This window comes from Dendrobium catenatum, unplaced genomic scaffold (genome assembly GCF_001605985.2).
Source record: "Dendrobium catenatum unplaced genomic scaffold, ASM160598v2 fragScaff_scaffold_1288, whole genome shotgun sequence".
Classification (NCBI taxonomy): Eukaryota; Viridiplantae; Streptophyta; class Magnoliopsida; order Asparagales; family Orchidaceae; genus Dendrobium; species Dendrobium catenatum.
In genome coordinates, this window is record NW_021319750.1 from 30,808 (window position 1) to 56,058 (window position 25,251).

General features: G+C 36.5%; 2 protein-coding genes across 2 annotated transcripts in view; both read left to right on the forward strand.

Annotated features, from left to right (window-relative positions):
* The first annotated feature begins 365 nt into the window (after nt 1-365).
* LOC110092212 (ATP synthase subunit beta, mitochondrial) lies at nt 366-18,186 on the forward strand. The gene is made up of 9 exons (XM_020816656.2): nt 366-1,034; nt 15,951-16,026; nt 16,206-16,294; nt 16,417-16,534; nt 16,621-16,724; nt 16,799-16,957; nt 17,038-17,262; nt 17,378-17,689; nt 17,894-18,186. Exons 1-9 carry the CDS (start codon nt 561-563, stop codon nt 18,005-18,007), a joined length of 1,671 nt encoding a protein of 556 aa, XP_020672315.1. The 5' UTR covers nt 366-560; the 3' UTR covers nt 18,008-18,186.
* Nucleotides 18,187-19,504: 1,318 nt separating this feature from the next.
* Nucleotides 19,505-25,251, forward strand: part of LOC110092215 (plastidic glucose transporter 4) — a 28,683-nt gene continuing 22,936 nt past the window's right edge. The window contains exons 1-6 of the mRNA XM_020816666.2: nt 19,505-19,886; nt 21,554-21,665; nt 21,946-22,013; nt 22,280-22,412; nt 22,503-22,602; nt 22,692-22,804. Coding sequence (XP_020672325.2) covers nt 19,517-19,886; nt 21,554-21,665; nt 21,946-22,013; nt 22,280-22,412; nt 22,503-22,602; nt 22,692-22,804 — 896 coding nt within the window. The 5' untranslated portion in view covers nt 19,505-19,516. The remainder of the gene's footprint in view (nt 19,887-21,553; nt 21,666-21,945; nt 22,014-22,279; nt 22,413-22,502; nt 22,603-22,691; nt 22,805-25,251) is intronic.

A 25,251-nucleotide genomic window follows, 5' to 3' on the forward strand; every position in this document is an offset into this window, starting at 1 on the left:
TCACGTAAGCACGCCACACGTAATAATTTTACTGACATCCGAACACAACTCTATAACCAAATTCTGCACAAAATAATTTCTCCTTGGACACACTCACACGGCAAATTATTGCGTCAGGTGACCGAACGCAAAGATGCGTTCGGTCTCTCTCTGTCTACAGTAACCTGCGCTTTACTGTAGCAGTGCTACAGTAAAACGCTGGTTACAAGAAGTCAAATGAATATCCTAACTTTTCACGTAAGCATGCCACACGTAATAATTTTACTGACATCCGAACATAACTCTATAACCAAATTCTGCACAAAATAATTTCTCCTTGGACACACTCACACAATATGAACAAGCGAATAATCTCTTCGTTTCTTTCATGCTCTCCCTTTTATCTCTCCGCATCTCTCCACATCCTCTCCCACAGTCGAGCAGGCTTACGGATGCCTACCTGTCTCAGCCGCAGCAGCCACTGAGATCGAAATCGAAATCCCACGGCTCAAAAATACGCAAACCCTAGCTTTCTCGATTGATCACCCACCGTTTATCAATAGCTACCAACCTAGCTTGCCATGGCCACCCGCCGAATCCTCTCCACCCTCCTCCGGTCTTCTCCTCGCAGAACTCCAGCTGCAAGGTCTTCCTTTCCCATTCCCAGATCCCATCCCCCAATCTCCCGCCCTTCACCCATCGGTTTCCTACTATCACGGGCTGTCGAGTATGCTACCGCTGCGACAGCCCCTGCCCCGTCTTCGCCATCGTTGGCGAAGGTCTCTGGGGACCCCAGCGGAAAGGTAACTGATGAGTTCACTGGCGCAGGTGCTGTAGGTCGTGTTTGCCAGGTGATCGGAGCCGTCGTTGACGTCCGGTTTGATGAGGGACTGCCACCGATCCTGACGGCGCTCGAAGTGCTTGATAACCCGATCCGTCTCGTCTTGGAGGTAGCACAGCACCTGGGAGAGAACATGGTGAGAACAATCGCAATGGATGGGACTGAGGGACTCGTGCGCGGGCAGAGGGTGCTCAATACGGGCTCTCCGATCACTGTATGATTTATTGTCCCCGCTTGAGATCCTAAGTTATGTTCCAGAGTTAATATATTTTCCATTAGAAAGTCATACATATTCACAATTAAATGCTTGATTATGATTCCAATTACAACTTAGGCTCTGATATAATCCTAGATTTTTTTTCCTTTTCTTATGAAAAATTAAATTCAATTTCGGATTTTGACTTGCTTAATTCTGGGTTTCAATTTTGGTATCATTTCATTCTCAATTTAGCTTTCAAACTCAATTTCTCACTCTTATTCAAATATATGTTTAGAATCTTGAGCATGTTTCAATATAGGTGCAGATTCTGATTCTACAATAGGTGTAGATTTATAATATAATTGTATATCATTTTCCACATTTAATCTATTCTTAAAGAAGATTTTTAAATTTTGATGATATCATATTTCATTGCATTTCAATTGATCAAGTATTTTCCTATTTCAGTTAGATTACATCAAGGATCAGCTTTAGGACCATATCTTTTTGCATTAGTCATGGATGTTCTTAATAGATATTTGCAATAGGATGTGTATGCTTGTTTTTAGAGAGTGAGTTGATAAAAAAACTTGAATTATGGAGGTCAACCTTGAAATCTAAATGTTTTTGTTTGAGTAGATCTAAAATTGAATACTTGGAGTGTAATTTGAGTAGTAATAGATCTATTGGTGGGATTGTAATATTGGTTGATCAAGTCATTAAAAAGAGTCTATTTTTAGATATCTCTGGTCTATTATTTGAAGCAATGGTGAAATAGATGAGAATATTATTAGTAGAATTCAAGTTGGATGGTAAAAGTCGAGGAATGCATTGGGCCTGTTGTAAGATAGAAAAGTACCCTCAAACTTAAAGTAAAATTCTAAATATGGTGTTGGACTTGCAATGCTTTATGGAGCGGAATGTTAGCCATTAAAAAAGAAGCATAAAATTAAGTTAAGTGTTTGCAGATAGGACTGCAAATGAACCGAGCCAATTCGAGTATTTACGTGCTCATGTTTGAGCTTGTTTATTATTAGTTTGTTAAACTTGGTTCGTGCTCGATTCGAGCTTTTTTGTTTGCGTTCAAATTTGGTTCATTTAAAAGAATAGACGTTCATATTTTGGATTGTGTTTAGTTCATGTTCAGTTTATTTATGCTTATCGAACTTTAAACAAATGAGTCTTATTGAGCCTACTAACAAACAATCATTTAGAGCCTGTTTTTAAGTATATATAGTGAGTGTTTTCGATTTACCAAACGAGCTCGTTCATGAATAAATAAGCTCATAAAATGATTCTTCTTGTAAGCAAACTTGTTCATGAACGCTTTAAATAAAAAATGCTACAAACATGAATAAACACTTGTTGTTTATGAAAAAATACATTATATTGAAATAAAACAATATAGAAAATTAATTAATTTATATAATAAGAATAATTTATTATAAAAATTATGTGAAAATATACTAAATAAAGATTTAATCAAGCTTCTTAACGATCTTCTTATCGAGTTTGTTCACGATCTTTAATCAATATTGTTCATGAATATAAACGAGCCGAACACCTAGCTATTCATGTTTGTTTATTTAACAGTCGAGTATTTCAAAAATTATTCAAAGTTATTTGATTAGTTAAACAAACAATCATGAATGAGTTGTAATTGAGATGAGCCATGAGTAGCTTGTACTCTCAGTTCATTTGCAGCCCTAGTGGCATATAAGATTAGAGAGAGTCTACTTAGATGGTTTGTTCACATAAAATGTTGGCCTTCTGATAACTCTGTTAGGAGAGAAGATGTTTTAGATCCAGAGGTAGACCTAGAAAGATTTGGTTTGAAAGTATTAAAAATGATATTTTTTTAATTAGATTTAAATGAGAATTTGACTCTTAATAGAATATCATTGAGAAAAAGGATTCATGTAGCTGACCCCACGTAGTGGGATAAAGACTTAATATTGTTGTTGTTTTGTTGTTTTTGCATCATATTTGACTGCATGGTTCTTGTTTTGATAAATGTTTGACAAACTTTGGAGGAGAATGTAATTTTTTTTTCTTTTAGGACATAATCACAAATGTAATTGTCCTAATAGATGATTGTAATGCTTTTAGCTATCAATTGACTTGTATTAAATCTCATGTAATGTCTTTTGAGTGTTGATTCTTAATCTCTTTCCTGAGGCCTCTTATGATATAGATAATGGTAGTAAATAGTCTAGGGTTAGAATATTTAGAAGCAAGCCTTGTAAACCTTACATCATACTCCTTGAAAGTTGCATTTTGAATTAATTAAAAGAACAAAAAAAGTGCAAGAGAATACAAGCTAGTTTGGAGAGGCCAATATGGGTCCTCCCTTGGCAAATGAAAAAAGTGTTGGGAAGATCAATTCTATTTATATCATTCCATGCATAAGAACAACTGAAAGTATACCAAATTAAAAGCCAAAAAGAAACAAAAGCAAAAAGCCCCTCAGCTGGCAAGGTGAGGTCTCCCATATTATTGTAGTGTGCATCAAAAAAGTAAATTATAAACTACTACAAAGGGGGGATACTAAAAAAAGGGGTGAAACAACTACAAAGGATGGTTTGTATCTCAATGCTCTGACAGAGGCCTAAGTAAATTATGACACCCACTACAATTCACATAACAAGAACTCAACATTGCTCACATGAGAGGACCAAGTTCCCACCAATTAAGTTGTTAGGTGCCTTCTAATCCAAATTAGAGATTTCAAACCTTGCATTGAATTTGGCGAGAATATGGGTGACCACCAATCCAATCCAATAATATCCCCATCGTTGTCCACAATTCACCACTCAAAACTGCATCTCTTGCATCAGAGCACTAAAAGAGGCATATGAAACAATTTGAGGCAACTGTGATCAACTGAAAAGTGCGATCACTTCCTTTTGAGCTCGTTGTGCAAAAGAATATATGGGATGTGTTTGCCTAAAAGCTTGCCAACTAAAGCTCTTTCCAATTTGGGGATGTTCTCTTGAACAAATCCTTATTAAGTCTCATTGAAACCCTATCCTTTGCTAGCACATCGGCCCAATTGATCTCATTAAGTTGTGTGTAACTCAGCTTCTTCCAAGAAAATGACCCATGGGGAACTCCTCCAATGGTGTGTGGACTCACAATGGGGCAAATGGGAAGGTTGTGTGGACCTAAAACTGCATCTCTAGCTATTGAGGCATTTTGACAAACATCATATGTGTCTTCAGTTGTATTCTTATGATCACTAGTGGTTGCTTTTAAGGAAGTTTCACTCCTGCTAGAAATCTCTCTAGAATTATTTAACTCCTTTCTCACATCATCTTCCGATCCATGAATACCATGAAAGGACACAACACCATCCCAACATGGGACATCCAAATCCAATTGACATACCTAGTCGTAGACCTCTTAATGATTGCATTCCTCAATAGTAACATCCATGTTTATTAATTCCTCATGTGAATTGATGTTCTTGAGCTCTTTCAGGCTTCGCACGATGACTTGAGAGGTCGAGTAGGTTGTTTGTATCAATATATCATCACACTTAATGCAAATTTCGATAGCCACTTCAAGAAATTGAAGTCTCTAACTACTTTAACACAACAAGCATGGGTTGTTGAGAATCTCAATTAGCCTTCTCTTGAGGAGGGGAGCGCGAGCCACAAAGTCTCTTAACATAGATGATCTTCCTTGTAGGCTCTGAAAATTTGCGCCCTGGCATTTCCACAGCCCCTTTCTTTCTCCGAGTTATCAAGGAGAGTTTTAACGAGCAAGTTCAGAGACAATTTTCAGAAGAAATATTGGGTTTTAGATAAGACATTACCTAGAGATTTCGCCCTCATTTTGTGAGGACTTTATGATTTGAGTTTAGATTTTTTATAGACACAAGCCCCTATAGTTAATTATCTATCTTGGTAACGAGAGAGAACTTTTGATTAAGGTTAGTCGTCAAACAGATATATAGTATCCGACATAAAATAACATATTTAGGTATTCGAAAATTTAATATTTAAAATTAGAAATTTACCACCTTGTACTTAAAGATGATGGTGGGGAAAATAATAATAGACCCGATCAAGATCATATGGTTTCGTCTTCATGGGTCATCATAATCCTAGATCTACTTAGTCATAGGAGGTAGTCGACCCAACCTGACAAAAAGGATCCTTATCAAAAGCCATGGGTTGCTTCGTTCAAGGGTACTTTGTAGATTTGGGGTGAATGTTTATCTAAGGGGGTAAATTTGAAGCCACCTTAGCTAACAGAAGCCTTTGTGCCTTATCGGTTATATCTTATTAATTAATTACTCAATGATTTAGCGTCGTTGGGACCATATGAGCTCTAGCAATGACGGTGATTTAATGATTTCATTTAGCGGTAAAATAACCCGATTAGAGGGTTATGGTCATAACTGTTTACATGTGATGTCATTTAGCGGTGAAAAAATCGGTTAGAGAATATGTATCACATCCTTACTGGCAAGAGACAGATTGAGAATGAATCTGATAAGAAGTGCTTGTAGATCTCAAGTATTTCCTATCAATAGTCGGAAAACAGCGAGCTTTCTCTACCAAAATCCACACAAAACCACAAAAACAGTAGATAATTTGTATTATTTGATGAAAGGGAAATGGAAAATAGCAAGATACAATTGATCCATACATTCAAATTGCCCGCCCAAAACCCTAAAAATTCCTTCCTAAAATGCTCATTTGGTGCTTGCATTGCAGTCGATTGCCGAAAGAGGCGGACGCTCCACCTCGATTCCGCCTGGGCCAGTCCCACTTGGACCGGCTAGACCAGTCCATTGGACCGGTCTAACAATACTCCCCTCCCAAATATTCACCTTGTTCGCAAGGTGGAAAGACGACACCCGCCATTCCTTCTTCATACAAATGGTAAGAACCTGAAGAGTTCGGTCCTTACACTTATGCCCCGGTGTATACCTCTCGTCACATCTGAAACAGAGCCCCTTCACCCTCTTCTCATGTAATTTTGTTTCTGTGAGCTTCTTGAAGTTGTCCACAGGTCTTCCTCCTGTAGTCTTTTCCTTCGAAGTCCTCCGAAGAGTCTCCGGTGTTGGCTCCTTGGATTTCAATAAGGTGGTGGTCATCCTGTGCGAGCCTCCTGAGCTGCTGCCTCCCGTCGATTTCTCCAGGTACCTTTGATTTTCTACCAATTGAGCTAGCTCCATAGCCTCTCCCAAGTCACGAGGCCTCATTACTCTAACTGCTGCTCGGATCTCTGGTGTCAATCCCTTCATGAAGTTTCCCTCTAGCACTGTCTCAGAAAGGCGATCCAATTTGCTAGCAAGGTACTCAAATCTTTCTCGGTACTCCGTCACTGAATCCTCATGCGTCAAGGAGAAGAACTGCTCGTAGAAGTCTCCTCCCCTGCCAGTTAGAAAACATTCTACCAAACAATTCTTGAGCTCTCTCTAACTCCGTATGAGTCGTCACATGTCCCTCCACTGATACCAAGACAAAGCCTTCCCTTCTAAACATAGGCCCACCACTGTCTGTCTCTCCTCTTCTGTCAGCCCATTGACGGCGAAATATCATTCTACCTTGTAGATCCACCCGTGCGCATCCTCCTCCTCAAAGATTGGCATCTTTAATTTTCTCACACTCAGGTCATACCCGTTTCCCCTAAATACTCCATAAACTCCCATTCCTCGAAGCAAAGGTGCTCCCCAATTATCACGATCTTCTCTCCGACAATCATACCCACCCCATTCATCAAATCCCCTCTTCTTCTTTCAAAATCAACACCCCAGCTTTCGAAAGCATCTCATCTCCTTACAAATTCAGCACCTCTGCTTGCGTAGCCAATGCTCATCTCTTTCCTAGAAAGTGGTTCTAGAGGAGGCATTCCGTCTTCTCCCTCCAGGATCTCCACTTCTGACTTTTCCTTTCCCCTAGACGTGTTAGGGTTCTCATCTCTTCCATGGCCACCGGTAGTTTCCTTTGCTTCTGATGTCATCGGTTTGATTTTGGCTTCAAGCAATTTCTTCAACATGTCTTCCACCACGGCGATTTTTTCCTCCATCTTTTCATTGATGGATGTAATCTGACTTTGAAAATCAGCCATATTTCCCTCAAAATTTGCTTTGAGTTGCCCAATTTCTCCCTCCAAAACTTTCACTTTCCTTTTGGCTATTGGTTCTCCTTCAATCGACGTGCTCTGATACTAATTTGATAGGAAGTACTTGTAGATCTCAAGTATTTCCTATCAATCGTCGGAAAACAACGAGCTTTCTCTACCAAAATCCACACAAAACCACAAAAACAGTAGATAATTTGTATTATTTGATGAAAGGGAAACGTAAAATAGCAAGATACAATTGATCCTCTATTCGAGAGGAGGATCGATCTCTCCCAAATCTCTAGACACTGCTAAAGCCCAAAAGAAAACCTAAGTATCATATATCTCAAATTTCAGCCAAATTCAAGATGTCTTGACCCTAGGAAAACAAACTATTTAATACATACAAATTAAAAGGAAATCCCTAAACAGTCCCTACATTCAAATTTCTTTCCCAAAACCCTAAAAAATCCTTTCTAAAATGCTCATTTAGCGCTTGCGGTGTGGTCGAATAAAACAGTCCCTACATTCAAGTTATAACCATTTTCATGTTTAGATTTTGCCCTCAGGTGAGGGTTTTGCCAATAAAGGGGTCCGCTATAAAATGAGGGTAGTGAACGCCCAGCTGGGAGCAAGAGGAGATTGGTAGTTTGTGCATTGGAGTTGCGCCAATACGGATACGGCGACACGATACGGATACGGGACACGATAATTCTTAAAAATACAGGATATGGATACGGCGCGGATACGACATTATAATATATAAATCATACATAAAAAATAACAAATTAATCAAAGCATAATATTTGAAATGACAAAAAAATTTGAAAGTAACATCATTTGTAGCATTGTATCTTATAATATCAAAATAAAAGTAAGCATTAAATATTTAAATGTCTAGTACAACAATAAAAACAAAAACATAAATTGTCCAACATTTTAAGTTTGAACTATTCAATAGAAGGAATGATAGGATTAGCTTCTTCGGTGGTTTGTCTTTGAATTTCTATATCATCTTCAATGAATATCATAGCTTCCAATTCAGGCTCATCAAGTGAAATATTAGCAATTTCTAATATTCTCATATCCTCTAGAGATTCAAATCCATCTCCAACAACATCCTACTTCCTGTTGTCTCCTTCCATATAAGTTGAAGTTTTCTTTAAGAGTAGTCGAAGGTTTGTATGCACATAAACTAAATCTTCAGCCCGTTGTGGAGTAATTTTATTTCTCTTCATTGATTAGATGAATGAGTATGTGCTCCAATTTCTTTCACAACAAGATGAGGATGAAACTTGGCCAAGCAATTTTATGGCAATTGATTGAAGTAGAAGGGCTGAAGCAACATGTATAATCCACCACATTTTTGGATCAATTCTTCACCTATCACGCAATGACTCTTGGTCACCAAAGTCTTCTAAATTATCTATCACATGAAGTTTCAATTATTCAATAGAATAAATGATATAATTATCTTCTTCATTGGTTTGTCTTTGAACTTCTATATCATCTTCAATAAATATAATAGCTTCTAATTCAGGCTCATCAAGTGAAAGATTAGTAATTTTTAATATTTTCATATCATCAAGAGACTCAAATCCATCTCAGAAATGAGAGAATCTTGCTCGCAACCACGAAAGTAAATATGACGCGTCTTTTTTTTCGGATTTCTTTTTTTTTTTCAACGGACACGCGTATCGGATACGCGTGTCCTTTTGAAATTAAATAATATTTTAATTGGATATGGCTTTGGCGTATCCGACACGTATCGGTGGAGTATCGGAGGCATATCCGTGTATCGGTGTATCGGATACAACACGCCTTCATAAATAGGTGTATCGGTGCAACATAGCTATTGATCATCATCGCGGTTTGATGGTTTCCGAATTCACTCCGGTGTTCTTCTGGCGATTTCAGCCGTGTTTACGGGAGTTTCTTTGACAAGATCCTGACGATCCAGTGAAGTTGTGGATAGTCGGTGGTCTATTGAAGCGAGCTTAGCTACTTATGGCCTTTGTTGAAGGAGGTGAGTTATGTGCTTATGAAAATAGCAGTTCCATTTTGGTTTCTATCATTGATTGGTTTGTTAAGGTACAAATCTTCTTTATTTAAACCTAGATCTACGAGAATGAAACCATCTTGCACTTGTTTCCTTGTTTTCCTTATTTTCTTTACGTCGGCCTGTTTTTTTTGTAGGTAAAAGTGAGGTGGAATCGGGAATATGGCGTGGCGTTTGTTGCAATGGGAACTTTAAGAACAATCCTTCTTTCGATTTTAGTAACTTACTTTGATCTAGAGTAGTGTGGCTTAGACCCGTCAGGCATTCTCGGGAATGTTGGATCTAGAGATGCATGAAACGCAGGAGATGAGGTGAGATTCTTGGTCGATCTGGTTCATTTCTAACTGCTATCATTGGGTATGAATAAAATTCAGGTTGATAGAAGTCTTCATCTAAAAGCTGTGGCCATTGAAACCTGTAGTTTAGTTGATTTTTTCCCCCATTATATTTGTTGGTGCAACCTTTTCTGTTAGTTTTGATTTCAATGGTTCTTTTGATTTGTTTGTCCAGTAAAATCATGTTATCCGCCTTCAACATTTTTTCATTTTTGGTAATTCTTTCAATATAAATGGTTTAGGAGCTGTTTGGCTACGAGTAGGATTTATCTCAGAGGATTTTATATCCTGTAAATTCAGATTTTTATTCAACACGGACATCATTAGAGTTACTTTATTGTCTCTTTAAATGGTTGTATTTTATAAGAATTTGTGAGGCATTTTAAAGTATTTGGGGTCCCCTCCGACTGAGATTTTTGTTAACACAGTTATCATTGGGGTACTTATGGGTAATTTCACTTTGTTTGTTAAACCTTGTCAACTCTGTCTACTTATCGACAGATAATTAGGTTTGTCATTGGTTTTATGCCTTTATTAGTGAACCTCTTCTTGTTGTAAACCTTGAAGACCTAATATGGACATATAAACAAATATCCCGGTCAATGCCACGATCATACATTTGTTTGGTTATTCAATCCATGTCAACTCCTATCAATTCACATAGAATGATCGGGCTCAAACTTAAGTTTATTTTTTGACCCGCACAACATCTTCAGACGTCACATGTGTGTATACAACATGCTTGTCGAGGCTCATGCAGGTATATGCCTTTGCATGTATTTTGCATGATGTATTTACGTAGTGGTTATATGTATACAGTGCAGTGAGTGTACACGACATATTTGCATGCTAACATACTGGCGTATATATTTACATCTTGCATGTTTTGCTAACATACAGCATTGTGGTTTAATGCATGAACATAGTGTATGGCCTCTTTGCATGATACATTTAATGCATGAACATAGTGTATGGCCTCTTTGCATGATATGCATGTATGATGCATAAATGCATTACTTGTTTACTCGCATAACGCATTAGCATGATGATTGCATGCAGTGCATGACTTATTTGCATGTCGGTGTAGCGCGCTGCTACTGCACAACACATTTTACACGTTAGATAATGTGCTTGCATGATGTGTTTTTTGTGGTAGCTTATGCAATGTAATGGACGTATGTGACACATCTACATGTTATGCATGCACACTATGCATATATATGTGCGTTGGCACGTGTATTTGCATCTTGTATGATGTGTTTTCATGATACATGTTGCATATTGCAACATATATCTTGTATGCAACGATGTATATGTTACTAGTATATTTATATGTTAGGTGAGGATGCATGTAATATGTCTACTCATTCCTAACTACATGCAATCATGATGTGTTTGTATCATGCATTTGCATAGTGCATTTTGTATGTTGCATCATGTATATCCGTGTTGTATTTTGCACATTAAGTGATGTATTTGTATGATGCATCTTGCACATTGCAAATGTATGCATATTATGAATGTGTCAGCATGCTTTTCGATGCACAAGGGGTGTTTTTACAATGATCTGTTGTGCAAATAACTGTCGTTGAGCAGTGCGTAGAGTTTCATTTGGGAATTTATAAATGTCTTTTGTCCGCTTGTGTGCATGTTGTGGATCCGGTGGCATTGTTTAACAACACATTGAGTTTCATTTGTCATGCTTCGACAGTGTGGTTTTGCTCATTTGTCATCAGCTTGTTGTTATCTTCGTCAACATTCAACTTGCAGGAGTGTATTTCTGCCGGCAGATACGCTGCATGACGCATCAGAAGCCTTCCATTTGTCATTTGTAAGTAAACTAATCTATCTGGCGTGACAGTTTGACGCCGCAAATCTAATGCCTCAATTTACCAGTGGTCCGTAGTTTTTACGACGAATTCTCTGCTTCTGTTTACAGGTGAATTATAATATTTCTCTTTGGGGCGCTCGTTGTCTCTTGCAAATGAGTTATTGTACATTGCAACCTTTGTTTAACACTACTTGTGGTTCAACATTGTGTACTCAAGGCTAACAGTTGTTGCATCATGTTCAACTGGGTGTGCGAATGGTTGAGGGGTTCGATAGCTCTGGGCTTCTTGTGCGAGGAAAGAGGAGGGATCTATTATCGAAATCGAATATGGAAGATGTGAGTGGTCTCGGCTATGGTGTTTGAAAGGGTGATGGGATGCAGTTGTTGATGGCTTGAGGCACGGGCTATGGAGGCGGTTGGGGATCTCTAAGCGGGATCGAAAGCTGAGGTTTCTTGGCAAGATTAGATTGGTCGGAGGTAGCCATAGGGAGTCGATCATGCAGCTGACGGGCTAGGTGCGGCTTGTTGAAGTCGGACGATTGATTGGAAAGGATGGCTGATCGGGTGAGACGTTGGTTTGCAGATGATCGAGCTCGGTCAAGTTCAAACGGGGAAGAGGTGTTCGGCTAGAGAAGGATGGGATTGGCGAGCTGTGGGATTCGGCACAGTGAAGCCGAAGAGGCTAGGAATCAAGAGTAGTTTGGGATTTCCAGCTTGTAGGGAATGGAGCTCTCGTGTGAGGAAGTAGAAGGTCGCTCAAGTGCTGGTGTCTTGAAATCAAAGAAGAGTGAAGGCTTCATTCGATTTGCTTTTAACGACGACAGTGGAATGTCGTTGTCTTGAGCAGGAGCGAGATTTGAGTAGAGATCATGAGAGATGGGACAGTTTGGTGCATAGTGTACAGTGAATGCGTCGTCAAATTATAGGGATTTATACAGGATTTTAGCATAGATAAGGGATAATGTGGCATCTAATTTTATTTTTTATTATATATATATTTTTATTAAGTCCATAAGTCCTTATCTTTTTTGCTTTAGTTATGGATGTTCTCACTATACATTGGCAAGAGGATTTACCTGGGTGTATGCTTTTAATTATAGTGAATTTGGGTATTGTTGATGTTTCGAATGCAACGACGAATTCTATTTTATGATCGGACGTCATTTGGGTAGCGTCGCGCGTCGATTTTGGGTGTTGGTCGCTAATTTTGACTATTCTCACTCGATTCGACTGTGAGGTGCTCCCTCTCAAGTAAATTCGAAGCTCCAATCAAGGCGTCACAGTCTGTTTGATGATCGGAAGTCATTTGATCATTCAAGTGGCGCATCATGCTTGCCGACTATCGCTCTAGTCACTAAATTTACCTCTTTTACTCATGCTGATTTGACATACATGGAGGTCAGCATTCCTCTTCTCTCAGTGTGCCTTGAACTGAGCAGTCTTTACGACCTTCTCAGTAGACCGACTTCAAGACCTGCACTTTGATTTGCTCCGAGAATGTTCAGCCTTGGAGGGAGTATGAGCCTCTTATCCCTTACTTCCTTGATCACTGCGCCATCTGGACCAGGAAGCACAAATTTGTCATCCTCATAGAACTTCTGAACACTAAGGGAGAGAAGAGTGGAAATGAGAGAGCTCTCTGAACCTTACATGATACTCCATATTGACTTTGCACGCAATTTTTAAATTTAACTTATAGTTTATTTTTATGATCATTGAATGATAAATATTGCTTTTTTTATTTATTTTTCATATCAATCATTGCTAATATTCTTTGACTTATGACACTTTACCAAAATAATTAAACTTGCTCTATTAATTTTGTATTAGTATGTTCAACTCTTTAGGAATCAAATAAATCATATCATTTAGAGAAATCTTTCAAGTTATTAATCCATTTTAAAAAATATTTAAATATCATATCTTCATCGAAAGTAAGAATGTAACTATGAGCTTCATAGTAATCGTATTGTTATTGTTTTGAACCATAGCTTCCCAAATTCATTTGAATTTCTTCATTATTATTATTTTTATTAATGTAGTTATTATGGCATAATTTTAGTAAACATGATGATGCAACCATAAGATCTAATGCCAAATTTGAAACAAGAAAGTAGGCATATTAGATCCTAGGTTTTTCTTAATGAAAATTATGATGTAATTCACAAGATCACCAAAAAAAAAAATCCACCTATAATTAGTTGATACGGGAGGAGACCGGCTCAGCTAACAACAACAGAGGTTTCGTCCCCCCCCCCCTGCGATGGCGCCCACCAAACCTATAATTCCATATGCAAGGAAAATTTTGAAGGAAGGAATTAATGTGGGGTTTGAATTAGGAGAGGGAGATATGTAAGGAAATTTTCCTAATTGTGTTTAGATTATTTAGGAAAACTTCCTAATTGGTTTTATTATATGTTAAAAAGATTTTAATTATTTAGGAAAGCTTCCTAATTGGTTTATTATATGTTAGAAAGGATTTATTTAGGGAGATTTTTATTAGGAAGCTTCTAAATATGTTTCTTATGTTTTATGGCTATTTAAGGGTAGTTGTCTAGGGTTTATGTTTTATATTTTTTGTTGGATTTTCTGCTGTAGTTTTTCTTGAAGGCTTCTAAGCGGCTTCTAGGTTATTTGAGAGAATTGATCTACCTCTTGAATTGTAGATCACCTGTATCTTGTTGTTCCTTATTGAAGTATTAATATAAAATCAGCCACAACTTTGGTTTTACTGTAATTTTCCTATTTGTTGTTTGTTTTTTATTTTTATTTCCTAGTTGTATCACATGTTTGATAGAAGTGTCTAAGCTGCTCTTCATGATAGAAGCCACTAAACTATTCTATTTAATATCCTATATATATGTAAAGAAAAAATGATCAAAATGATTTGATGACTCTTTATGAATGACCACTATATTAAAGGATTATTTTGTCCCTCAATCCCTTAAATAGAAATTAAAATAGTCTCACCATGGAACTATTTTGATTCATTTTTAAAGACTTAAAGGATCAAAATAGTCTTCTAATATAGTTGGGGATCATTTTGGTCCATCATGATGGAGTAAAGATGGATTATTAACTTGATTCCCTTAATTTTCTCTTCTTTAAATTGATGACCCCTTTTAAAAGATTTGGATTGAATTTTGGGTTTTTTGCTTATCTCCTCCTCTGGTGTAAAAAAATTTCTTGTCCATACTGCGTTGTGGCGTTGTAAATCTAGCATCAAGGCACTGTAGATCCCCTTTGGGATAAGGATCTTAGCGGCGCAAGCTGCGAACTCGTTTTGAGACAAATGAGTCGGCGCCAAAGTGACATGGGTTAGTTGAGTTAGTTTTCTCTTCGTTTTTAAAAAATTGTAACAAATTGGAGGGTTGAACTCTCTTGTATCTGCATCCAAAGACGAAGGTGAGTCTAAAGTGAAGAAGACAATCTGAGTGTGGACGATATGTATAGTTACTTGCATTTTTATAGCAGACTTCTTGGTGTGGGTTGGCTCCGTAGTTTTTTGAACTTTTTCGCGTTAAATTATGGTGTTATTTCTTCGATTTTTGTTTTCTTGATTGTTTTGTTCTTTGTTTACTCCCAACAATATTCAATTGTCATGATCCTCCTATCATATTCATATTATCATCATTAAAATACTACTCATCTTTCATGTTTGAAGTATTATTAGATGTCTCTTCGATTCAGGTAAGATGCTCACGTTATTATGTGGTGACTTAATGCAAAACACTCATTCAGACAAATGCCCTTGTAATGACACTCAAGGTGTGCGAGGTGCCTTAGATTTACCTCACCTCCTTAGCTTTACCTCACCTTTCCATAATAGGGCATAAAGTCAAGCAAGCTAGGCTTAGATCATAGAACATGATCAAGGAAGCAAATAGCAATATTTTCTGATGGTTTGCCGTTATTTAAAATATTCTGACTAGTTTTTGGTTTGGTGGCTTGTGCGGATTGTGACTGCTATTCATGGCATAAGCCAGTCACTATAATAGTGACTCACGCTTGGGCCTTTTTGTTAATTATGACCTTGTAGCGCACATATCTTGTCTTAGTTATTCTCACGCTCATGTTATTTGCTTCTGGTTTTTAATATAAAGTTCTGCCACTAATCTAATATATAGCAAACTAATAATCGCTATTTTTCAATAAAACATGGGTCTAAAAACAGTAAGAAGGGTTTTTTTTTTTCATAGTTTGTTTATTTTGTATAAAAATGTCTTTTAAATTGGAAATTTTGTTTATGCTCTGTTTATCTGACTTTATAATTCTCTCTTTGAAGGTTAAGGCTTTGTTTTTACTAACTTTTTTACTAAGAAAAACTACCAATGGATTTAAAAAACTGTATAATTTTCTTATCTGCTTGACTAAAAAAGTTATCTTAGGAAAATTGTTTTCGGAAAAAAAACAGAATAGAAATGTTCTTGAGAAAGTAAGCTGCAGCAAATGAAGCTCAAATGATCGTGAATTATTTATTTGTATGGTAAGTTTGCTGCTAACTGTGTAGCGGCTGAATTTTTATTGGTTGTTCCTTTATTTTGCACAGAATAAAAAAATGGTAGGTATTTCCTATATCTGATCCAACTGCAAATGCTTATTGGCATATATCTGACTATTGTTTGTAGGTTCCTGTAGGTAGGTCTACCCTCGGCCGTATCATGAATGTTATTGGAGAACCTATTGATGAGAGAGGAGAAATAAGTAAGTTATATGTGTAATTTTTGTAGCTTGAGATTTACAATTCCATTTTTATCATGCTTCGGTTTGATTTTATTTTCTTGAAATAAGATTGTAGGATGAGCTTTTCGAGCAGTTAATGTTCACCACATTGTTATCTGTCACATTTGCTCTTGATTTTTATTCCCTTTCAATCTTTATAGAGACCAATCATTTTCTTCCCATCCATCGTGAAGCACCTGCCTTTGTTGATCAGGCTACGGAGCAACAGATCCTTGTTACTGGTATTAAGGTACTAAATTTGACATTATTAGCAATCGCATTCTCTACACGGGTTTTTAAAATCTTGGAGTATTTCAATTAAGCCATTTATCCATCTCTGCCAAGTAATCCTTCTCTTTCTGATTTTTTAAGGTTGTGGATCTTCTTGCTCCTTATCAGAGGGGTGGCAAGATCGGGCTATTTGGTGGTGCTGGCGTAGGGAAAACTGTGCTTATCATGGAATTAATAAACAATGTTGCTAAAGCTCATGGTCAGTTGATAAAATGTTTCGTTATTCTTTTTTTTTTTTCTTTGATTGTCAAAGTTAAGTGCATTATTTGATGTTTTGTGGGTTAGGTGGCTTCTCTGTCTTTGCTGGTGTCGGAGAACGCACTCGTGAAGGCAATGACTTGTACAGGGAAATGATTGAGAGTGGTGTGATTAAGCTTGGAGACAAACAGGCAAACATTCATGTTCATATGTTTATCTCTTCTGTCTTAATTCAACCAGACATAATTCAGCTTCTTGTTATTAGGATGAGAGCAAGTGCGCTCTCGTATACGGGCAAATGAATGAGCCTCCTGGTGCTCGTGCTCGTGTTGGTCTAACTGGGTTGACTGTGGCGGAATACTTTCGTGATGCTGAAGGGCAAGATGTGCTTCTCTTCATTGATAATATTTTCCGCTTCACCCAGGTTGGTCCACTACCATGGATCATTCATATTACCAATTTGCTTTATCCGTTTTTTATCCTTATTTAGTTGAATTTTTTCAGGCAAACTCTGAGGTGTCTGCTTTACTTGGTCGTATTCCTTCTGCTGTTGGCTACCAACCAACTTTAGCCACTGATCTTGGAGGACTGCAAGAACGAATCACAACAACAAAGAAGGGTTCTATTACATCCGTGCAGGCCATTTATGTACCTGCTGATGATTTGACGGATCCTGCACCAGCAACAACTTTTGCCCATCTTGATGCCACCACCGTGCTCTCAAGACAGGTTTCCTTTTATCTACTTGATCTTCTTCCCTTACAAGCATCTATTCTTTTAAATAGATTAATTATGATGCATGCATTCTTTCTCAGTCATGATTTGTCTTTTTATATATGACCAGATCTCTGAACTGGGTATCTATCCTGCTGTGGATCCTCTGGACTCCACGTCTAGAATGCTTTCTCCCCATGTATTAGGAGAAGAGCATTATAACACTGCCCGTGGCGTTCAGAAGGTTCTTCAGAACTACAAGAATCTTCAAGATATTATTGCAATTCTTGGAATGGATGAGCTTAGTGAAGATGACAAGCTTACTGTTGCTCGTGCTCGGAAGATTCAAAGGTTTCTTAGCCAGCCTTTCCACGTTGCTGAAGTTTTCACTGGTGCGCCAGGGAAATATGTGGATTTGAAAGAGTGTATCACTAGCTTCCAGGTTAGAAAGAGTTTTGATACTGTAGATTGTACTATCATATAGTTTTAGAATTGTTGGTTTTATTTATATTAAGTGGTTTTTCAAAAGAAGAGAGTGGAGGTTTAGGGTTTAGTAAAATTGATTTTTTTTTTGCAATAGTAAATCAGAAGTGCATGCCTTTATTTTTATAATTATAATCTTGAATTGTTACATATTGGTTGGCAGGGTGTTCTTGATGGCAAGTATGATGATCTCCCTGAGCAATCATTTTACATGGTCGGAGGTATTGATGAGGTTATTGCCAAGGCTGAGAAGATTTCCAAGGAATCTAACGCGTGAGAAAAAGAAAATTTACAATCTGTAATAATCTGGAGGATACTGTTAAATTATTTTGTATCCAGAGGAGAGTGGGCACATTTTTGGATACACATAAGGTGTTCTTCGATTCTTCAAGGAATAAAAGGATTTCTTAAGTGGCTCATAGAACAAGAGCGGTAAAGAAATGATTTGAGAACCATTATGATGTTGTTGATGCTTATGAGATTCATTAAGATTATGCATAATTTAATGATGAGGCATAAACTAAATGAGGACTCTAGAGCAGGTGGCATATGATTATGAAGTTTTTGAAGATTCTAACATGCATAATTTTAATAAGGACTCTGGTGTGGGGGGGGCATACACTCGGTCGCTCATGAGATTTAGCGATAGCACCCGCATCAATGAGTTCAAGGAGAGATTAGGAAAGTTTTGCACTTGGGTTATTCTACAATGATGCATGGAGAAAAGTCATAACAAAGAAGCGGCACTTTATTTTATGATTATTATATGCCCATGAAGGCATATCGCATGTACCTCATCAGGTTTCAATCCATGGGGCTTAATTGGGAGCAGGCATGTGGTCAAAATAGTACTTAGCCATAGGGAGTCTTGCCCTATAGGGCAGTCGGCAAACGGCCACTCACCCCTATGGAGATAGTAGTACCTATACTTACCTTACAAGTTCAAACGCAATCACACAGGATATAATCGTCCTTAGTGTCGGAATTCAGAGAGCTTACTGTCGAACTGAGCGACTCGGAAATACGAACCTAACGACACCAAGTTCGACCCAATCCGAGCCCAAATGGGTCCAAATCATGAACCCGAAGCGCTGTTGGAAGGTTCAAACCACAATTTGAGTTACCAAACGGACTCCGATTTTGACGAGCTTATACTCTAATCGAAGGGCTCGACGAGACGAATCCAACGAGCCCAAGATCACTGAATTCCGACATCACTAAGGCATTCAAATGACCAACGAACGGTGCATGATCGTAGGATTCAATATCGGCCATCCATTCGACCACTCCCTATTCGCCCCTGATCTCACACCTATTTACGGGTCATGCCACTCCAGAAAATCTATAAATAGAGCCCTCATTCTTCACAAGAGGGGGGCCAAGGCAAGAAGAGAAGAGGAGAAGAGGAGGAAGACTATTCTGAAATTTAACTTAATCGAGTAATTTTTATGGGGTTTTGTTTTAATAATAATAATATTTTTTTGAAAATTTACATACACACCACTTTATATTATGATATTTACATATATAACATTTAAAATTTTAATATTATATTTCTACGGTTCATATAAAATTTTGATATCAAATATATAACTTATATATTTATTTTTATCATCCATATCATCTTATGAATTTTAATATTTCATTATATATACTTATATTTATTATATAGATAATATAGATATAATATCTAACATTGATATCTAAATAATATGAAATAAAATGATATGCATAAAAATCCTTTTTTTATTATTTTTTAATGTGATGACGGAAATCATAAAGTATAATGGGTGGAATGCTCGGCGCGCAAGTACGGTCTTCTGTGGTTGGAGGTAAAAGCCATATCGCTTTCCCCCAGTGTAAGCGGTTTGACCCTCGGACTGCGAGAAAGATGTTTTCAGTCGCGATTTCTGGCGGTGGTGGGATTGTAGCTGGCGCGGGGTTATCGATCAAAGGTAGGGTTTCTGTGGGGTATTGTGCCATTCGTGAGAGGGGATTAGATCATAAGCCGGCTTTATTAATGCCCGTAAAGAGATTTTGCTGCGGGGCGACGCGGATTGGATTGCTCGAGATGGGATTAACTCGGATGAAGACGGGGATGGAGAGTGTCTTGAGGCCGAGTGGGAAAGCTGGATCAATACGTGCTTCCGCTGCTGGTCCGTTTTTTTTTTCTTTTTGAGGTTTTGTGCTTGTTTTCAGTTACATGGTATATCACGCTTTCACAGGTGATTGCACTCGATTGTGGCTTTTTGGTTGGAATGAACTACGAAAATATGATGTCTTCTGTAATGCTGTGCTTTGATTACGGTTCTGATTTCATTAATTACGATCATCTTATTTAATTGACACTGGCCGTTTACTTTTTAAGGAATTGCTCCTTAAGATTCGTTGTAGTTGGCGAATTTTGTTGACAATCAAAGCAAGACACAAATGAGATCTTTTTTAACGCATGGTGTTTGTAGGTTAGCGTCAACCCTTTTTTTAAGTTAGTTTTGATGTGAGAAAATTGTGCTGAATGTCGTGGGTTGTGTCTACATAGGATTGCCTGGATGATTGTTGCAGTTTTCCAGTATGATTGGTTCAACTTAATTATTGGTACTTGTTGCAATGTTAGGGGGATTTACATACATAACACTTAATTCTATCCCATTTACACATTTAGCATCAAAAACTTTCTATTTACTCATATAATCCGCACAATCCATAAAATAAAATACAGGGAATGAAATGGGTGCGTGGAGATTGGGACTCGTGGGTGCATGTGTAGGAGCACCTACGACAGCAGGTTGTGCCCCGACATTTTGGGATGACAATTTAATAGATGGTGGTGGTTTAGTGAATAGAAAGTCTTATATGTTAAAAATGTAAATAGAATAGACTTACGTGTCATACATGTAAATTCCCCGTAATGTTTTAGCATATGTTAACCTACAATTAACTAGAGCTTAAGATCTATGAATCAACAATTCAATTTTTGCCTTTAAACATAAATAGCCCTTGCAGGTTGCAACTTATTAACACAGTTATGATTTATGTGGAACTCATTAGCAAAATAGTTGTCTTTGAAGCTTTTCTCTTATATGTTTGAAACAGTTAACCATTAATACTGAATTAATGGGTGCAAAGAAGTTTTGAAACTATGATGTTTCAGTATATTAGGATATGAGATTTTACCTTTTGAATAATGAACAGGTTTAACCTGCTTACTCTGGTTAGATAAAATAGCTTAATATAAATGTGTGTGAATACATCAGTGACAAGTAAGGTACTGGATGAGATTTTTCTTCTGTCAACAACAACAACAACATCAAGCATTTATCCCACTACTTGGGGTTGGCGACATGAAGGGACTGGATGAGATTTTGCTTCTTCTGCTAAAAGAAAATTGCTTGGATACTTATATCAAAATTTAAAATGTAGCGCAATGTGCGGTGAACTCATACGGAGAACCTTAGAACTACCATCTTTTAGTGGTTTTGTATGAGAGAGTAAACACATCATAATTGATGTCATTCATTTGACAGTGCAATCATAATATGCTTAAAATACTTTTTTGAATTAAATTTTAATCATTGGTTTGCTTTTAATCTCATCTTTCACTGTCTTTCACTATTACATGGTAGCTTTAGACAACCTTCTAAATTCGTGCATTTCATGCCATTCTTTGGATCAATATCAGGGTATTTCTTGGAGGAAGCAGGAAAATTAGAAGTTTTTACATTTGATTGTACTTCTTTATTTTTCCCATTGTATACCTATCATACTCTTGATGTACTACTTGAAAATTTATTCTGAAGTAGGGTGGAAACTGATCGCATTTCAGGTGATCTTGAGGATAACCCTTCTATTAAACTAAAAGAGAAATCTTCTGGTACAGTTTTGCCATATGTTGGTATTGCTTGCTTGGGTGCAATTTTGTTCGGATATCACCTTGGGTATGTTCCTAAAACTAGTGGTGATATATCACCTTTCATACTGTGTTTTCCATAGAAATTTGACACAGAGCAATGAAGGATTCTTCCATTTAATTTATTTCATTGTTCTTAACCTCACAATTAAATATTTCTTCATCAAGAAAGAAAAATTATCCCCTAATGCTAATGATGTTGATATGAAACTTGCAAGCCATGAACTTTTGGAGTATGAAAATATTTCTATTATGATTGGAACATAATAAATGTTTTATTATCCTACTTTAATTTCTATTATTCTCAGGGTTGTGAATGGCGCCCTTGAATATCTTTCTCAAGATCTTCTTATTACTGAAAATGCTGTCCTACAAGGTATCAACTTTATAGTAATTTTAGGAAACTTAATGTTTGGTTTAATAAACTTGGAATTAATGAACAATAACTTCTTTCTCATTATTAGAGAAAATCTTTTGAAATGGATCTTCATATATTTTATGAATCTAAAATTTCTACTAGGAGTTACAGTAGTGTTTGTAATCTAGCTCATCTTATCATATGAAAGCCCAATATGGTATAGGATATCTTTGATGAATTTGAAAGGTTTAATGTTCATATATTAGTCACATTCTTTGGTACAGGTTGGGTAGTTAGCATGCTACTTGCTGGAGCTACGGTTGGTTCTTTCACTGGCGGAGCATTGGCTGATAAATTTGGCCGAACAAAAACTTTTAAGCTTGATGCAATTCCACTAGTAGTTGGTGCTTTTCTCAGGTTTTGTTTCAGCATCCTGTAATTGCAATATTAATAAGCGTAGACTTAATGCGTTCGTAGTGTCTCATTTTTTTGTGAAGACTATTACAGTACTACTGCTCAGAGCGTAGAAGCAATGTTGATTGGTCGATTACTTGCTGGTATTGGGATTGGTATCACTTCAGCAGTCGTTCCACTTTACATATCAGAGGTGTTTGGAACAAGAGATTAATAGGCTTTTTAAGTATGTCTCTGTAGCTAAAGGAAGGTCTTTATTGTTGAATATTTTCATATATTCAGATATCTCCAACTGAAATTCGCGGGGCACTTGGATCTGTTAACCAGCTTTTCATTTGTATTGGAATTCTTGCTGCTCTCGTAGTTGGACTTCCATTATCAGGAAACCCTATATGGTATGCATCTCTAACTTTATATTTCTAAGTTATATTTTTTCAAGTATCTATCATTATACATGTTTTGTTCAAAATGCAATGTGTCTATACTGAGTGGTCATTTGCTATTACAGACAGCGCACCAAGCTTTTTCATTATAAGAGATCCACGCACAATTAATATTTAATATTTAATATTTTTAAGGAGAATTCCTATGACATCACTAATCACCATTAATATAAAAGGAGATCCTGAATTCCTCAAGTTTCTCACTATCTTTCTTGATCATTCAACAACCTAATGTGCGAGAATAGTTATAAATATTATTCACTAGGTCTTAGGCAAGATTCTATCACCCGGAAACTATAGGTGGGCTGGGTTTTTGCTTGTCATGTTTTATCATTTGATTTATCATTCGTCTTACACCTTGATTTCCCTCACTTCATAAGTAGGGTACTTATTGTTGGGAATTGTTGGCAATGAGTAGGAAGAAAAGTTTTACTTTCCTATGCTTGCCTCAAATAGAATGAGTTATTCTAGTTTTTGTTAACATTTAAATGATGGACCTTAGAGGATTGAGAGGGAGAGATTAGTTGGTTCAACTATTATAAGGATGGTATCGGGAGATGTGAACTAAATAGGTCAAGTGGAATTTTTTGGAAGTTAGGACTTCTTTTTATTTTTTGTTCATTTTATTGATTGTTTCTAGATGGTATAAAAAAATGATGATCCCCCAAAGATGAGTTACATGATGCTTATAAATTTTTTATAAGATGGCGTGTGTAGAGGTAGGCTTTCATTCGTGGTTCCTTGGGAACTCAAAATTAACAGAGATTGTGTAAAACATCATTATGAAGCTTTAATTAAACTAAAGCACTATTTTTATATGTCAAAATAAAATTTTAAATTGGAGAAAATTATTGCTTTTTCAAATTCACCCTACAAAAAATTTCTAAAATATATTCAAAATGTTCATAATATTAATTTCTATAACATATAAAAAGTTGCATGGTAAAAATTTTACGTTATTCTTATTTTGTGGTAACAAAAATACAAATTTAATCGGAAAAATCTCAAAAATATCAAATAATTGAAATAGGCTAAACTTGATCTACATTAAGACATAAATTTCTCAACTTGGCCAATGGACAAAAACTGCTCTACGACCGTCAAACCCTAGCTTTTCTTCTTCTCTCTCCTCTTTTTCTCTTAAATTTCCAAAAGTATTCTCTATTGCTAGAAATTAAATAGGGGAAATAGAATTTAATAGAAATTTGATAATAGATTAGGATTTATATAATATAATAATATATATAATATATTAATAGGTAAAATAGTAATTATGCCATTTAAATACAAATATCATATAAATTCCTTTATATTTTCAAATTCAGAGATCCAAAAATGACGAGAAAATATTCAAAAGTTAGCTAAACATGTTTAAAATGATCAGGTGAAATCAGTTTGTAAAATAGACATCTAACAATCCCAAAAAGGCTAATTGTACCAATCTATGTCAATTTCTTAAGGAATTGTACCGATGTTCAAAAATTATGAAAAATTTAGTGAAACTAAAACACAACAATATATATGTTTTGGCGAAGACGGTTTGTGATTGAGACTTATAATAACTCTCAAAATATTTTTTTACTATTATATGTAAAAATAGCTTTTATAAATTTTTGAGTTACCCTCGACATTCTCAGATCAAAATAAGTCAGAATAAATCTGGATATAACTGTTTTGTCTCAGATTCTTTCTCCCAAGTAGTCTCTATTACATTCATGTGCTTCCAGTGCACCTTGACCATCAGAATCTATTTACTCAATTTTCTAATATCGTACGCTAGAATCCTATCTAACACTTCCCTATAGTGTAGCCTCGGATGAACCTCAACATCATCATAAGATAATATCTTCCCATAATCAGATATTTACTTTCTCCTAGAAGATATATGAAATACACTATGTATATCTGACAACAACAACAACAACAACATTAAGCCTTTGTCCCACTACGTAGGGTTGGCTACATGAATCCTTTATGTATATCTGACATATGATCGGATAATATAAACCTATGAGCAGAACTACCAATCCTTTCAACAATCCTAAAAGGTCCAATGTATATTGGACTCAACTTACTGATTCTTCCAAATTTGCTGACATTTTTCATCGAACAGACTTGGACATAAACAAAATACCAACCTGAAATTTTACTAGCTTGTTTTTTTTCTTAATATTTTTTTCTACCTATCGTATGCGACGCTCAATTTTTCTCTGAATCGATGAATTTTTGTTGTAGTGTCATCCATAAAAGTATATCATATCACCTATCTATCCTCCACCTCTATCAAAGACAAAGGGGTTCTGTATTTTCTCCTGTACAGAACTTCGTAAGGAGCCATACCTATGCTGGATTGATAACTATTATTATATGCAAACTTTACTAGTGAGATATGATCCTCC